This window comes from Mytilus galloprovincialis, chromosome 5, assembly GCF_965363235.1.
Source record: "Mytilus galloprovincialis chromosome 5, xbMytGall1.hap1.1, whole genome shotgun sequence".
In the NCBI taxonomy this organism is placed as follows: domain Eukaryota; kingdom Metazoa; phylum Mollusca; class Bivalvia; order Mytilida; family Mytilidae; genus Mytilus; species Mytilus galloprovincialis.
The window spans coordinates 86257619-86276061 of NC_134842.1; the positions used below are offsets into that span (position 1 = coordinate 86257619).

Below are 18443 nucleotides of genomic sequence, written 5' to 3' on the forward strand. Positions count from 1 at the left end.
TCTTAACAACATTCTTGCTTTTACTAATGAGATGATCAAAGTCTTCTAATCAATAACAAACATACTTTGTTTTTATTTCAATTATCTTATGTCTTATTAAAAAGGAATTTTACTATATTTAGCCCACGGTTATAAATTGTACTCCAGTGGCAGTTAGATAATCTGTAATTAGGGTGGTTATCCAAACAAAAGGTTTAAATCATGCATGTCATTATAACATAAATTTTGATCTTAAAAATTAGTTGAACTGATTAATTATTCTACTTTTTTTTTATATTTCCTTAAACATTATAATTAACTGTGATGAAAAAAAATTTAAAGAGTAAAAACAAAAAAGCTAAAAGTCAGTAAGAAAACTAATTTTTTTTAAAACAATTAGTTACATCTTTCATTAATGTTGAACGTCAAAATTTCAAGATTTTTTAAATATTTCTAATCTTCATCAAGAGATTTGATCTAAAAAAAAAATAGCTATTAACTTATAATTTAGAAACAATGTTTTGACTGATGCATTTGGTAAAGATCTTAATTTCAACTATGCAAATGTTGAGCAATATAATTGTGTTATACTCATGTTATTTTTTGTTGAAATGTTGAAGTATGTAATTGACAGTAATCGAAAAGTAATGTAAATACTTTTAATAAAGTATTCGATTGTAATCGATTACATACTAAAAGGAGTAGGTTCAGTAAGACCCCTTTTTGGCCCCACTATTAAGCAGTTTTGCAAAATTGTGAAAATGTAATCTTTTAGCTATTTTTTGGAAAGTAGAATGCTTCTGCTACACAAATATGTGCTGTTTTTGACAATACAATGCACATATATCGTGAACTAGCATCATAAAGTCATGCTAAATTACTGAAATCTTCACAATTATAGCATTTTAGTTAAATTTTAGACGGTTTCCGTCTTAAATGAAAGTGGCCGCATTCGTGTTCATTCATAATATTGAAATGTAAGTTGTATTTGATGATAATACATAACATATATAAAGGTTGAGGATGAACACGGATGCGGCCACTTTCATTTTTGACGAAAACCATCTGAAAAGTGACGTTTTTTGGCATATTTGATAGATTTTTCATATTTAAGCTTCAATCAGAGCGTTTTTAATGATTGAATCAGTTAAAATCTTTAGCATAAACTAATCGAATCAATTAAAATAGACACTTAAGTGTTTAAAAAGTGTCCTAAATATCTCGTTAGATGAAACTGAAATTTGGGGCCAAAATCGGCCCTTATCGGACCTACTCCTTTGAGTAATCGATTATTAATCGATTGCACAAAAATCCTTCATGTAATCGATTATTAATCGATTACATTTGTCAGTAATCGTGCTCATCCCTGGTATGACTTGCCTTTAAAAAAAACGTCTTTATTTTAACTAAATAGTCATTTATCTGATATTAGTTACCTGTGAAGTATTCTAACACATTTCAATTTTCTAAATAAAATGTATTTATCTCGTTCGTATATTTAGACGATTTGGTTGTAAATATAGTAATTTTAGTTTGATTCAAAATTGATTTGTACAAATTGAATATCCCATTAGTCTATTTGTTGTCAAACAGTTTTTCCCTGTAGAGTGTTTACGTTCTAAGGCAACACACTACTCGTTATTGATTATTAATGATTTTAGCAGTTATGTTGCGGTTATGTTGTGGTCGCATCATTGAATCGGTATCAAGGTGTTTGCTATGATTGCCCGGAAATTCGTTTGGTTATGTTTTTTTTATACTGTGTTCCTGATAAGCAGATATTTGTATATACATATAAATGGACCTGTTGTAGAGTTGTAACATGGTTAGCCGTACTTATTATAATGATATTTGTATGAATGCAGCTTACAATCCTGAACATATACTGTGTCACAACTCTACTTGAAAGCTGCATTTTTAGTGTAGCCTAGGTGAACGAGTTGTCCAGGTGTTGTTGTTTGTCTTTTTATCCAAATATCATGAGTTTGAATCCCGGCGTTGAAGAACAAAAATGTGCTTCAGCCAATTTGCATTTTTAACATTGCTGTGCTGATATTTATAATATTTAATAATGAATATATGGATAAACATAGGCGTTTTCATACTTTGAAGATATTTAGAATGTTTTTATATCCACGTCTGATTCACATAATCTATAAGTAAAATGATACAATAACTTTGAACTGCTGCTTTGATTGCCAATAAAATGTATGAAAATGGCAAAGAAAACATTGTGTTATGTGAAGAGCTATATGTGACTATCACATATTGTCTACAAAACGAAATGTGTTTACAAAGTCAGGAATATGATAGTTGACATTCAGTGTTCAGTTTATAGACAATACCTAAATGATTTATCGATCAGTTTTTAAATGGATTTATGGTATAAAAATCGATGTTGTTTGTTGTTTTAGCTACGATAGTTACAACTAAATGTCAACTGCAGTAAAGAAAGTCACAGACAAGATACACACACGTTGAGGTGAATGCCCTAGTAAAGCATCTCTGACCCGTTCGTATTTATTTTGAAGTGTTAAATAAATATTCCATGATATGTGTGAGTGTGTCAGTGGATTGGATTGGATTAGATTAAATTGTTTTTTCTTATGATAACGTATGCGTGTTATTATTGTACAACAATAACAATTATATAATAGTTTATAGCAGGATTTTCTTGCCCTCGATAAAATCGAGTGACATTTTTGATAAACGGTTCTTCTTTAGAAAGAGACATCTATCAGTAAAGTCGGCTGCTACTTTAGAATGAAAAATGATATGTCACTTAGTTCTGCAAGCGATATTGAATGTAACATTTGAATTAACACTTGATTGCCCAATACCTCTGACAGTAATAATTGCATACGACTTGGTTGAATTTAGTATCATGGCAAATTGTATCGACCAAAACGTAATGACAGCTTGCTTACTGGTCTTCGGGAACTTTAACATTGACATGGAAGCTGTATATACTAGTTACACGTAATAAGGTTAAAATCCATTTCCTAATTTTACAGACGCCGTCGTGAATAGATTGACCGTAATGAAACACACGTTTTACAGATGATAACGTATATGTTATTAATGTCATAATGATATTCTCGATCCTTAAAAATTTAAACTAAAATGAGCACACGACGGGTGTCACATATGAAGTATTGGCTGTTTTACCTTCCGGAACACCTGAGATACTGCTGTGTTTGGTATAATTCGTGTTACTCAGTCTTAATTTTCTTTGTTGTGTTTTTTAAACTTTTATTTGTTTGTCTTTTTCTTTTTTAACCTTGGCGTTTTCAATATATTTGCGACTAATGGGTTTGAATGTCCTTCTTGTGTTTTTCGTCTCTGTTTCACCAGGACACAAAGAGGAGGGAGAAAAACGTACTGGAAACCAGTTTTCAATACCTGGCAAAACAATTTAGACATAACTTTTAGTCAACTACGCACTACTAACTGGTGTAAATTCTTTGTTTTTGCAAATATTACAAACAAAGAATTTACATTAGTAAGTATTCCAGCTGAATGGATTTGCAATCCTCAATTAGCCAATTGACTGCGGCACCTCTCTTGTTTACTATAGTGTTTATATACCTTAACCATAATCGTTCATAATTGCTATCCCAGTAATACCATTAATTATTCTCTGACGTGCGTCGTTTGTACATGTTGTATTTTGAAGCGTTGATAAAACCAAGTATGCATTACCTCTTTATTTTAATCTTATATTTAGTCTCCCTATGTGCGTCAAAGATGTTTAAATATTGCTATAGCTACTATTGCGTTAACTTTCATGCGAAAAGTTAAGTAAGCATATCCCATAGTGTGGCGTCTGACATTTTATATCTAAAAAGTACATTGTTCTGAAATAAATATGTCTGTTTCACAAACCACGCCATTATTTTTCACAGATATTTTGTTTTGATATGGGTTCCCAGATATGTTCTACATATATTTTCTCAATCAAGAGCCTTTCTCATTCTTTTTATATCATCCTATATGAGTTAGAGTACACTTAACGTCACCAAGTAAAGGTTAGTTAACACTAAAATGAATAGGCTAATACTTTCGTGCTCTGAATGACAGATACATCAGTGTCATAATGTCGATTATTTTATTTCGCTTGCTGAAACTGTATTCTATTTTGCTTCCGATCACTCTTAAAGGTAGCCTTTTCTTTCATTTTTACGGCACCATTGATTAAGAGAAGACATGTCATTTTGTATCAGAGAGGTTAATAATCCAACAGTTCGGTTATTCTGCATTTGAATCACATTTTTCCGATTTGTTAAATCAAGACCTTCATATGTAAAATAACTTTAAAACAGCAGTCTATACTATTATATACTATCACCAAAAAATATAATAAAATCCGTTGTAAGACGTTGCGTTTGCTTTGCCACCTGATCTGAAACATTTTTATTTTGTATCTATTTAACAAATAATAAAAAAAACATTTTGCATTCACACACATACGTTCACACATGCATTATAAAGCATTGCCATGTATACGTAAAGTTCGAAAACCTCTGATAATTGCAGGCAACTCAACCCCCCCCCCCATTGGATGATACATACTAAAGATAAAGTAATACTGAAGTTAATGTGATTTTCTGTTCAAATATTTGTCCTAAGGATCGTTTTGGTACTTAAAAGTTGAAAGCATCAGACCTGAACTTCTCTTGAACTGAATTTTAATGTGCGTATTGTTTTGCGTTTCTGCATTGGCTAGCGATATAGGGGAGGGTTGAGATCTCATAAACATGTTTAACCCCGCTGCATTTGTGCGCCTGTCCCAAGTCAGGAGCCTCTTGCCTTTGTTGTTCTTGCATTATTTTTAATTTTAGTTTCTTGGAGTTTAGTATGGCGTTCATTATCACTGAACTGGTTTGTTTAGGGGCCAGCTGAAGGACGCCTTTGGGTGCGGAAATTTCTCGCTGCATTGGAGACCTGTTGGTAACCTTCTGTTGTTGTCTGCTATATGGTCGGGTTGTTGTCTCTTTGACATATTTCCCATTTCCATTCTCAATTTTATACTCAGGAGTTGAGTTGTAACATTACTCTTTGTTGGTAATTCTGTTTTTGTTGTTTTCTATATGAAGTGCGCTTTAACAGACACCATCCCAAAAAGTCATTAGGAAGCCTGTTAGGCACATATCCACCATCCTTTCTAGCCTAAACTTCGTCTTATAATGTTGGATAAATATTGTCAACTGCATAATAGATTGAAAAGTTTTAGAACACACAGTTAAATCATAATATCATTAAAAGTTTACGGAGTTCACAGTCGTTAGTTGTATATAATAATCAAAGACACTAAACACAATTTTATTTCACTTTTATAATTGTGATGCATGAACCCTCATTATCGACAAGCACAGTTCCCGCTGAACGTGCATCAACCGTGTCATTAACCTGTAGTTCTAGTGCCAAAACAGCTGTTCCCGTGTTCCAGTGGTGCTCATCATTTGCGAAGTAATAATAATGTACACTTTGATCATTCTTATAAATGTATATGTTTGAAGGTGATGAATATGATAAAATTCCTACTGCAATCATGTACAGTCCATCCGACGGACAGGTGAACTTACCGGTCGTTTGAAATTCAGATATATTTGTGATCCCTATTTGCGTTTTCATCGTCGGGAACTTGATAATTTGTAATCTAGAATACGTTAAGTCATTTGGAGCACATGCATAAACAGCAACTGAAAAAGAACATTTCGAAAACAAAGTAATCTAACTAATTAAGTCATAATAGATAACAGGCTTACTACTTTGTTCGCCAGATGCACACGTTTGTTTTAAAAAAGACTTATCAATGACGCTAGAATAAAAAAGTAAAACTCCCACTTATTCATATTAGTAATACCTGCATGATTAAACATAATTTGAGTAAGTAGTCATATGCATAAATTGATTTACCGTTTATTTTAAAAATCATATCAAGTCGGAATGATGATAATGATTCTGGTTGAGGCCTTTTGGTTTAAAAGTGATTTTCCTAGAAAAGTAAAAACAAATCTGGCACAAAATTAGTCTAAAGGTTTCCATATGCTGCAGATGGCATGCTGAAACTAATATATTGACGTTATCCGTCCAACATTTCCAATGTGAAGAACTTAACATCTTTTACTTTTAAGTTGTTTCATTCAACCACTATAATCAAAGAATAATATCAATATAACCATTAAAATATGAACCCAGAATGTTTATTATATACTGGAACCGGATGAGCAATATACAAACCTTGTGTTTGTATGACAAAAAGTAAATTAACAAAAGAAGAAAAAAATTAAGTGGGAAATTCAAAACGGATTCATTTTCTTTTCTAACAAATACATTCAATCTTGTTTTATAGCTAGCGAAACCTCTCACTTGTATGATAACGTATCAGATTATCAAAACCAGTCAAAGTCAATTATGTATAATTTGCATAATTCACATTTCGTACCTTTTTGTCGTATCTGGTCAAGTTCTTTTTTGTACACAATAGTCTGGTTTAATAACGCTAAAAAATCCTGACTTCTTGCTTGCTCTTTGACGTTAAGTTTTTGCGTTTCTGAGTTCAATCGCTGAACATCTGTTTGCATCCCACGGAAATCTAACAGTTGGTTAACTGATTTTAACTGTTTAATATCCTCTAACTCCTTTTCTAATTGACCAGTCCTATTTCCAATGACGAATAAATCATTCTCATGTTGTCGTTTTAATTTTTCAAAACTCAATTGCAAATCATCATATTTGTTTTCAATTTCCCGATATTTTCGACCTACCTCAAAAGTCAAGTCCATGGATTCATTCTTCTGTTCACATATAGTTAACCTTTGATTTAGGGAGGATAGCTCGGTTTTTAACTGCGAGGTTAATAATTTAAAATCTTGATGCATATCACTTTGTATTTGAATAACCTTTTGACGTATTTCATTATCTTCGTGTTGTAAAACCTGTTTTACATCGTGAAATTCGGAAACTGTCACGAATTGACGATTTGTTGAATATTTATCTCCAATGTGCGAATCATTTGTTTCTAAAAGAAACGCTTCAAGAACAGAAATTTGCATTATAGCCACACAATATACTCTTAAATACATTCTTTCAAACCTAATCCGGTTCACAGACAAGTATGTTTTACAGATATGTGTCTTGTATTTATAACCTGTTTATCTTGTTTAAAATTCCCCGATGGAAACCAAACACTTATTGAACGTTTCTTATCTCATAATTTATAAAATTTACGAGAAACCTTTTTATTCATCTGACAGCTTCGGATTATTTTTACGATGTGTGAGACCGATCTTACGCTATAGCATTATCATTCAATAGGGAAGAAGTCCTCTTAAAGACAGATGATCGAACAAAAGTATATAATTAATCATTTATATCCATATCAAGATAACACATTTCTCAAGAAACGAAAATATTCAAATATATATCGGATATCTACACGTTTTTGGTATTAAACTAGATCTGGAAAACTTAGATACCCATAAAGAAAAAAACACGACGATTTACAGCTGGGAAGGATATGTTAACGTGCATGAATAAGAAAGATTTAAGGCTTATGCACACTTCTTTATAAAACATAAATGTTTTACTGCCAATTTTGATCGATATTTCGTTCAAAAACTATGTTAATTGTATAAAAAAAAAACTATAATCAACACGCATCTTCGTTAGTCTTCTTATTGTTCTGGCATGTTTTTTTCAAAGTAAAAGTATATACGAACTCGTTATCAAAGCAAGAAGATGGCGAATTAAAAATCAGGAAATAGACGACACAAAATCACTTTCCCATTTTTTTGTCTTAGACACGTACGTTTTGATTACTTGATATTGGCTTTTACTAGCTTTTTGATTGTTACTTTAACGTTTGCTCGACATTTGTTTTGTCCTTTTTGGTCCCTTGTTGTGTCTTTCTAAACATGATTTGAGTAACTGTCAGATCATATTGCGATTGGGACATAGTCAAAGACACAGTAAATAAAAAACTAGACATTTAGAGCTGAACATATTTAAATTTCCATGGAGTTGGAAACACTCAAAAGAAATTAAAAACAGGGAAAAGCCAACAACAATAACATAATGAAACTATATAGAAACAAAATAGTAACGTGTGCATAACATACAAATATTTCAAATTTGTATAAAATCCACAGCTAATTAAAAAGGTGGAACGCTTTTAACAAAAAAAAAAAAAATAAAGGAAAAAAGTTTGGTAAGGAATCAGAGCGTCAACAAAGGAAATATAACCCTTAATTCAAGTTAATTTCGAAAATTTTTATTATTCTTATTTCTCTCTTGAAATCAATGGAGCGAGCCATAAGTTGGTAAGTTGTCTAGTCGGTACCATCTTCTCAGGTTTGTATGTACAAGATATCGACAAAATTGCGTTCATGACACATCCACATATTGACAACCTAATATTTACAATTATGTCATTGTTAAGCTTGTTTAAAGAAATTTAATTTAGTAATAAGTATATATCTTTATGTATTACTTATAAATGATAAGATGTCTGACAAGTTGAATTGAGAGTGCAATTTAGAATGAAGTCATTGCTAAGCTATTTAAAAGAAGCGATCTTAAAAGAAACACAACAATACTTCGTGTATAAGTATATTTGTAACTATTTGTAACACATGAATGATAAGGTTTCTCACACGTTGAATTAAGAATAGAATACTAAGCACCTATCACCCAGACGTCTTGTTCCAGGTCAGATAAGCCAATTGTTATATAATGACCTTCCACTTGACAAATAAAATGAAATCACACAAAGTCATATATATTGCGACAGTTCAGGTATAGTAAAATCATGTTGCTTTCTATTTACATCCATTCATATTATCTGATATATTTGATCATGTTGATTGAAATAATGCATTTCATTAAATTTTTGAATTTAAGTGCCTAGTAAACAGTTCGATCTCTTCGCTATCCGCCACATGACTTTAATACAATTTTCGCATGCGACATTTGAAGCAGAATTTGCTTATCCTGTCGGAGCACCTGTAATAAATACCGTTTTGAAGGATTCGTGTAGCGTAGTAGATGTATATATTTTTATACGTTGCTATTTTGAATGCTGTTGTTTTTCTTTTCGTCGATTTACGTAAATTTCGCTGAAGTTTTTGAGTCTGGTTTTTTTTTATTAATGAATATATATTTAAGATATTATGTATATAATATATAATGCTAAATATGATGATCTATTAAATTACATGTAAGTTATACAGCTCTCAAAACTATCATTACCGTAGTCATGTTTTTAAATAATCAATTAACGAGATTCAAATTATTTACAGTTTATACTTCTACTTGTCATCCAAGAAACACAACAACACAGTAAGTTAAAGATAATGAATAAGTAATTTTGATTCTGTTTTGTAAATTTTTCTCTAGAGAAACGAGGCCAAAGCAATTAGCGAAATAGAGTGTTGTTCATACAAAGTTGTACGTCTCAATTTACTGTCCGACACTCCAATTAATGTACATGTTACATCTTCAAATTTAGTTTTTTTTCAAATTTTCTTTTAAACATAATGATATGATTACTTGGCCATTGTCAAGTAAACTGGCAGTTTTCTGTTCTCGAATGAATATGCAATCGTCTTCGTTTTGAGCATGTTTCAATATATTTGAATTTTATTACTTTTATCAAACAAAAAGACCAAGCTGTAGAGATTATCGTTGATCATCTCAACACATTTGATATTTTACCATGAGCCGGTACGGCGAAAGTGAGAAAAGCAATCAAGTTGAGATTTTAATCTGTTTATCGCTATTTAACCTATGACGACGTTGTCAATTTCATATCAATTTCATTAGCAACGCCACGTGCCCCATTAGCTTCTAGCGATAATTTTCATATCACTCGACTCCGCTGAGAAAGTCAGCCAGCAAGGTCAAAGGACAATTTCGTAAAACAGCGATAAACATACTTATGCAAATAATGCGATAAATGCACAACCCTATAACAAAAGAGTATATTGCTAAATACTGAAATGATACATAAAATATTTTCAATAAATCTATATTTTAATTTATTGCATCAAACATATGTATATTTATGTAAAAACTACACTTCAGACAATATCAAAGTTTTAATCTTTATTTGCAGCTCCAACACATTTAGAAGGCGGTAAAAGTCGGTATGAAGGCAGAATAGAATTATTTTATAACGGAGCATGGGGAACTGTGTGTGGACATCAGTTTGACGAAAAAGATGCACGTGTAGTTTGTCGAATGCTTGGAAAGGAAAATCTGTAAGCTGAAAACAAATAAAAATTAATACATATATACTATAAAAGAAGTGTTAAATATAAGTTTTATTACTTATGTTCTTTTACATTGATTAATTTATTTGATAAGATACATAGCAAGAAACTGTAAGTAATAAAACTGGTGCACCGTAGAAATAGCTAATGACACAATTTAATTAAATCATTTATCTTTTGACTAAATTCTTGTTCAATGTATTTTGTAGTTTAGTACTTTAATAATAAGAATATAATTGCGCTGGAAAAACTGTTATGAGACAAAATTGACTATTAGGTTCGGAACCATTTGACTCTAAAACTCCTTTTTATTCATCTTAATAAACATATACTACCCCTCCCCCCAAAGAGATGTTCAAATGAAACAGAAGAAATATTTCATAGTCCCCAGAGTACGACCTTAAAAAATTAGCATACTTGATAAATGATGTGTCATTGACAATAAAGTCAATAATAATATGAATCATTTTTATCAATGTTTTGGGTTTAAAATTAGCATCGAAGTCGTTTGTAATAGCTTAAATGTACTCGTATTATACATTATTCAAGAGGAAAGTACAATAAAAAAAAAAAAAGAACTCAATAACCTTACGAAATAAATGTCTTCCATATACTGCAGGCACCCAATTATATATAAATCAGCATACTTCGGAAAGGGTAATGGAAGTATATTGTTGGACGACATTGATTGCTTCGGGCATGAATCTGACATATCCTTATGTACCAATAGAGGATGGGGTATGACAAAATGTCAGCATGGTGATGACGTTGGAATAAACTGTGGTAACTATATGTACACAAAACATGAAATTTAAGTATATTTCTCATTTGTAAACTAAAAGAAATCATATTAAGGTAAAAATACCATCGAATAAATTGCATGTTTATGGAATATGACTACGTCGGCGTCGTCGAATATAACATCAGTAGGATATGACTAGTTTAACATCAACGCCATTGTTCTTACCTTTAAAACAAAAATAATACGCCCGCAGCATTTACATGTTTTAACTTTCCAATTCATTAACTTTCATTATATCATACGGAAAGATCTCAGTGTCGACAGCAAAATTTGAAAATCCAACAAACAGGGCTGATGAAGTACTTACTAGCTATAGAAGGTTTTGTAATCATTGATACCACATTTATAGTTCCTTTCATCTAGATATAATGGTGCGGTTATCGAATGGTACAACTGTGTCAGAAGGACGAGTAGAAATAAACCATGATGGATATTGGGGAACTGTCTGCAGTGATAACTTTACAGTACAAAATGCAATGGTTATATGTAAAATGTTGGGATACAAAGATGTGTATGTATATATGTGACAATTCTCGTGTGTGTTTTGAAACGGGTCACTTCTGTAAGCTTCAATTGATAGAAGAGCTTATCCATATTATTGAAAATCTAAAACGACAAATTTACAAACCAAACAGAAGAATGTAGTGTTAATCAAATCGAAAGAAACAATAAATGCACAGTGCGCAATCAAGAATCAAGAATCAACAAAACAATTCAAATATTCTAGTTAATTGGGTAACATGAATCCTGTCTAAAAATAGCGCATCTGAAAGGTAAACAATTCCTATTTGACAAATATATTGTAATAGCATCAATAAAATGTTTCTAGTATGGAGATTTGTATTTATTGGAAGTTCAGTTGAAGGTTTAGGACTCTTTCTATCAAACCGATACAATGTAAATGTAATCATATTTATTACTGCGTGTGCAGAACATTTAAAAAATGAAACGAAAAACATAGTTTGCTCATATCTAAATGTTATGTGCAGAAAGTATAGTATGATATGTATTTCTGTCAAAAGGCAAAATACGTCAACAAATACGAATTTTTAGCAAATATACAACATTTGGACCTCATTTTACTCAAAAAGAAGCACATGAAGGTATATTTTTTTTGACATATTTGATTTGATAAGGCAAAACATAGCCTATGCGAATTGTCAGCAAAACTTAAAATGGATTCAAAACTGTATCGTATGTCCTTAAAACAGATCAAATGAAGTATAAAATTTGATATGCATTTTTCGGCAAATCTGATATATGAAAACAAAAGCGTAAAATAGACACACGTTTCATTTTAAATTATTGCACTGAACATTAAATGTTTGACATTGTAAAGTTATTGTTCTAAACTTGCATTGAATATTTCGCTAGAATTTTTATTATAGATTAGCTAATTATTATTTTTGAATTTGTCCCGATTTAATCGAATAAAAAAACAATGGAAAATTATAAAGACGATGTTTGGGTGATAGATGAGTAAGGAATATTTTATCTTGAAGAATTCCAGAGTTTTATCCAGTATCCAAGTTTGGACAGGGACTAGGGGATATATGGATGAGCAATGTGTCATGTAGTGGAAATGAGGTAGACATCACTAGATGTAGCTTTAACGACTTGGGACACACTGGATGTCAACACGATAAAGATGTAGGAATTTCATGTGGTAAGTTGTAAGTGAGTCCGAAGGTAGCGGTAACATTTATCCCCTTTTCTATGCTCTTGTCGTTAATAAGGATATGTAAGATCGTCCGTTTCTACGCAGATGCATTTTTACATATGTGGTTTGATTTTACATGTAGGTGAACGAAGATGGGTTTAATGTTCTATAATTTGGGATATCACGAACAACGCTTTTTGCATGTTTTGATGTGGTTTCGAAAGAAAAACTCTGGAAATTTAAATATTGGAATGCATACAATAACCTTATTACACCCTTATGGTGGATAGCGTTCTCTGCTCATATGGTTAAGACAATTAAGTCACGTGTTTACAATTTCAATACACAAAATAAATTGTTATCATGTTATACCGTATAGCGAGTTATTTACGCGGATGTAAAATTTCGCTATTTTCATCGAATAAGGTAAACGAAATATTTTGGCGGTAATTATTTTGGCGATTTTGTTCTATCCGCGAAAATGAGCGAAAATGTACACCCCGCGAAAATAACCCGATATACGGTATTTGGTAAACTTCAATCTGGGGCACATGAGAGATATCGACCCAATTGATCACATTTTCTAGGTATTTAAATGATTTTTACACTCTATTATGATAAGCTCGTCTTATATATATATATATATATATACCCTTCCTCATATTTATCATGTTTATCAAGTGGACAATACTACCATGTAAAAAATATATACTCTTCATAAGCACTTTATATATGTAGGACTCTAAAGTGGGATGGTACTCTAAAGTACGATGGTCACGCTAAAGTGCGATTATCTACGCTAAAGTGCGATTGTGTCTGATGCTAAAATGCGATGATTGTTTGTTTTCAAATGCGATCAGATGACACGCTTAAGTGCGATGGTGTAACGAGAATGGGGTTTAGACAATGTTTTTGTTTTTTGCTGTGTTAATATTAGTTTTTCATCTATTATTTATAAATCGTGCCGCTGTCTTTCTATTTTAAATTGTAGTACAAGAGTTATTGCGTGGTTTATATAACTTTCTATTCGACTAGAGCCGAGGCTCTACGCCTTAGGTCGTACATTTATTAGATGCGCACATCAACAACATTTTGTGTTTGTTGAATATGTGTTTCATTGACAATTACACAACATCTTCTTATTTGTTTAATTTTTTTTATAAATCAGTCCGTTTTTCTCTTTTAAATTGTTTAAAAATACTATCTGCCGCGTTAGCCATACGATATACTATAGTTAATAACATTCAGTTTTAGATAGAGACTTATTGGCAATTATATTATGATACTACACCTCTGCTTGATATGTTACTGTCTTGTTGACGAATATCCATCTATTTCACAGACATGACAATACATGTTGTTAAAAAAATATATTGTATAAAACAATACAATTAGAAAGTTAAAAAGTAGCTTTTATCTCAAGCAAGAAAATGAAATTGGATTTAAAACAAAGAGGGAGATTCTAAATTCAATTTGGACAAATTAAAATCCTTTGACACTTATTGTATTTTGATGTTTCACTCTCTTACTATCGTCAGTTTTCTATGTTTATGAGAAGTCCTTTTATCGAGTACCATGACATAAACACGTTTGTTCTCGCCGACACAGCGAGCTCAAAGTTTTTCATTTTTGTTACTGTAACTTATTTTGTTGGTAAAAACTCCTCCGCATACACAATCTTCTATAGCACCAACTGACATTTTTTTTGATCATTTGTATTTGTTTTCTTGTCTTGTAAAACACTTTCATTTCCAGAAACATTTTTGTTTACCAGCATGTCCATTTGTGTATGTTCAAACGGCTTGTAGCGTTACAATGCAAACGTTCACACGTATTCGCGGAAAAACGCACTTTAGCGTACTTCGATATCGGACTTTAGCTTTGTTCATTTAATAAGACAGAGCATCGCACTTTAGCGTATCAAACCATCGCATTTTAACGCAGACCATCGCACTTTAGCATGACCATCGCATTGTAGCGTCCCCATCGCACTTTAGAGGTCTACATATATGTTTCATATCTTTCGGATTGGTTAGAAACTTTTTTTCATAGCATCATTAGCCAACAAATCATTCTTTTTCGCCTGTTTAAATGCTTTTCAATTGTCCCTTTTGTGTTTTGTACTCATCATTTGATTGTTTTTTCGTCCGTCCAGTATTTCATACCTGATATAAATCGATAGATTGAAACAGTAGTTGAAGTCACACAGACTGAGCCTAATCGATTTCAGGAAATTGTCTTGTTGTAGATAAGAGTTATTACACTGTATACTAAACAAATAAAACGAAAATAACGAACACACCAAAAGTGAAACTTCACTTACAATATAAATAAAAGAAATGAGATTTAAGAGATAAAAAATCAATTACAAAAGCAAACAAATAATATGTAAAATGTTATAAGCTTTCGTCAAGAATTGATAGCTATCTATACAATACGTCAATTTCTAATCTTGTTCTATAATAAAAGATGTGGTATGATTGCCAATGAGACAACTCCCAGCAAGAGACCGCAAATGACACAAAGATTTACAGCCATAATTTAGTATACCGGCTTAATTATTGAGCAAATCCCATAGCTATATAGTCTATTTGTCAGAGTATTAATTAACATATAAAAAGAAACGAACTTGTTATACGTCAGAAAAATTCCTACAAAATATATGTCTGTCTAGAAATGAACATTTAAGACGACTTGTAAAATTTAAATGATGGTTTTTTATTGTATTGTGACACATTTGTTTTTTCCTACAGCAACCCAAATAAGATTGTCGAATGGCAAGTCTCCATCTGAGGGCAGAGTAGAAGTTTATCACAACGGTACATGGGGATCTATTTGTGATGACATGTTTGATATCAGTGATGCACAGGTTGTGTGTAGGACACTTGGATTATCCACATCGTACGTAAGATAATTACATGACTTTGTTCATTCTTAAACAACAAATCATTATCTTAATTACACGCAGAAAATGACATTACCAGTATCACCTACTTTTTTGATAGAAAGTAATTTATCAACTTACTGTTAATCTAAACATGTACTTTCGAAAAGCCAACCAACATGTGCTCCTTAATATCATGATACTAATATAATGGTGATATATTGTTTCAAACACCATTATAATCGGTTTATATTTGCAGTTATCCAACAGTTTACAAAAAGAGTCCGTTTGGATCAAGAAATATACCTATACTAATGGATGACCTTGAGTGTAGAGGTGACGAGACAGATATAGCTGCCTGTCATTTTAGAGGCTGGGGAATATCGAACTGTGATTACACTGAAGCTGTGGCTATTACATGTCGTGAGTAACGTTTTCTAATGAGATTAAAAAACAACTGTTGTTAAACGATCCAAATTTTGACAGGTCTCTAATGGATAACATATTGATACAGGTTTATACCGCTCACAATCGAATTACGAGCTTGTTCGTGTTCATTCAGTAGGCACTTAAAAATTAATAAAGTGAGTCAACTTTGTAATGTGTTTCTTTTTTGGGGGTTTATTTCAAACTGGACATATTTTCTGCTTTAACTGAAATTTTTTTTGGGACAAGATAATTTTTCAACTATTTTTAAATACATATTATATTAATTTCTTTCAAACATGTTAAAGATCTGGATGTAAGACTATCTAAGTCGTCGCAATCAAAATCTGGCAGTGTTGAAGTTAGCCACAACGGTGTATGGAGTCCTATTTGCAGCGACGGATTCGAGAAGGAGGAAGCAGGTGTAGTTTGTAGAATGCTTGGCTATCATACTGGGTAAGTTTGTATTACATATATTAAATGTGTCTATTAGGTTCAGTGGCGGATTTACCGGGGGGCACAAGGGGCACGTGCCCCCCCCCCCCAGTTGAGGTCACGAAAATATTTTGTTATCACATTATTTTCTTGCGACACAATCTAATTATCTAGAGATGCCAGATGTGCGGAAATGTGAATTACCTCACAGCTTGATTTGACTTCCTTACGAGTCGGTTAATTGGCTTTAGTTTCAACATGTGTGATTTATTACCCCTTTACAATTTATCGATCAGCAGCGTGTAAATATTGACAGTTATGTGTAATGTCTATTTCCAAAAGCTTTTATATTAACTACGTGCCGATTGGTGAAATCTCTGATCAAAAAAGAAATGACAAATCAAAATAGTTCTTTCATAATAAATAAATAAAAATAGACGTTTATTGTCTATAAACACGTGCTGTTTGTTGATATATAGATACAGCGATGTTAAAACAAATATTGCAATTATAAATTAATGAGAAAAATGATCAACAACTGAATTATGAAGAGACAAATATCCATCCAGAGTTTTTTTGGGAGTTCCTCAAAACGACAGAAAAGTGTTGAAACTCCAACCACAAGAATTGAAGACTTTACAAATGCCGAATCAGCCGCAAATGAAAGGTAATTGAATATTTTCACTTTCTTTAGTAATAATTAAATTCTCATTTTTTATCCTTTTGTAAAAACGGAAGAACGTAGATCTACAAAACAATTTTTTTAATAGAAATTCACCGTATCATGAGGGTCTAGATGGGATAAAAGAATAAAAATTCAGAAAATGTAAAAAAAATGTGTGCAAAATGTGCAAAAAAAATGTTTATTCAGAATAAAAAGGTGGAAAAGTATAAAGAATATCTGTGGAAGATAACTTGATTAGGTCATACAATACTGATTATAAAAATGAAGGATGAATGTACGGGGGGATAATATAATTGCCGAAAAAAAATGATAGTTCATTTGTTTTATAGAAATTACTTGTCATATAATAAACTGTAATAAAATATTTATTCATGTGTGCAAAATCTTTTCAAAATTTCTTTCAGTCAAAAAGCTGTTGAACAATCAGAGTCCGACACCAGGTCCCAGTGCCTAACTCCAAATGATGTAACTTCTTGGTTTGGTAGAACTTTAAATAATGATGAGAAATATACAATCTACACAAAAGGTGTGACTATTCCTGATACTTTCAAGTTCCCATCTACAAAAATAGCTGATAAAAACAGATGCTTTCGGAAAGAATGGATCTCCAAGTATCCAGTCTTAGTTTATAGCATAGAGGAGGATGGAGCATACTGTCTGCATTGTGTTTTATTCGAGAAGGAACCTGAAAAAAGAGGCAAACTTGTCAATGCCCCTTTCAAAAACTGGAAAAAGGCATTGGAAGTATTTGATGAACATTTTTGGGGGAAAAGTACCAAAAGTTTAAAACGAGGAGGTACAGGATATCAAAGACATATGCAGTGTGTAACAAATGGAGAAATGTTTCTTCAGCAGATCAATTGACAGACTAATGTACACATGACCCTGAATCATTGTTTAGAGAGCTGCAAGGAGAAAAATTTGATGGTTTTGGAATCAATTGTAAAGACCGTCCTTATTTGTGGAAGGCAGAACTTTGCTCTTCGAGGCCACAGAGATGATGCAAAGCACATTGTAAATGGAAATACTGCAAATATTGGAAATTTTCAAGCACTTTTGGACTTCAGAATAGATGCTGGTGATAAATTTCTTGTAGAACATTTCAAAACCGCCCCCAAAAATGCTACATACAGGTCAAAGACTGTTCAAAATGAAATTATTGACATTATAGGAAATATCATTAGGACAAAAATAATCAAAGACATATCAGACAGTGGAGGGATGTTTTCTGTATCTGCAGATGAAGCTAGAGATGTATCCAACACTGAACAGTTAGCCGTGTGTCTACGTTTTGTTGA

General features: G+C 32.0%; 1 protein-coding gene and 1 long non-coding RNA gene across 2 annotated transcripts in view; one reads left to right on the forward strand and one right to left on the reverse strand.

Moving 5' to 3' along the window:
- Positions 1-5285: 5285 nt before the first annotated feature.
- On the reverse strand, positions 5286-7123 carry LOC143074805 (uncharacterized). Its single transcript, XR_012978098.1, has 2 exons — positions 6428-7123; positions 5286-5681 (listed from the first exon to the last, which is right to left on the reverse strand). It is a non-coding gene; the product is annotated as an uncharacterized LOC143074805 (long non-coding RNA).
- Positions 7124-8283: 1160 nt separating this feature from the next.
- The window catches only part of LOC143074183 (scavenger receptor cysteine-rich type 1 protein M160-like), a 62762-nt gene continuing 52602 nt past the window's right edge, over positions 8284-18443 (forward strand). The window contains exons 1-8 of the mRNA XM_076249731.1: positions 8284-8299; positions 10097-10241; positions 10873-11036; positions 11419-11566; positions 12558-12721; positions 15469-15616; positions 15859-16022; positions 16334-16481. Of these exons, the coding sequence (XP_076105846.1) occupies positions 8284-8299; positions 10097-10241; positions 10873-11036; positions 11419-11566; positions 12558-12721; positions 15469-15616; positions 15859-16022; positions 16334-16481 (1097 nt within the window). The remainder of the gene's footprint in view (positions 8300-10096; positions 10242-10872; positions 11037-11418; positions 11567-12557; positions 12722-15468; positions 15617-15858; positions 16023-16333; positions 16482-18443) is intronic.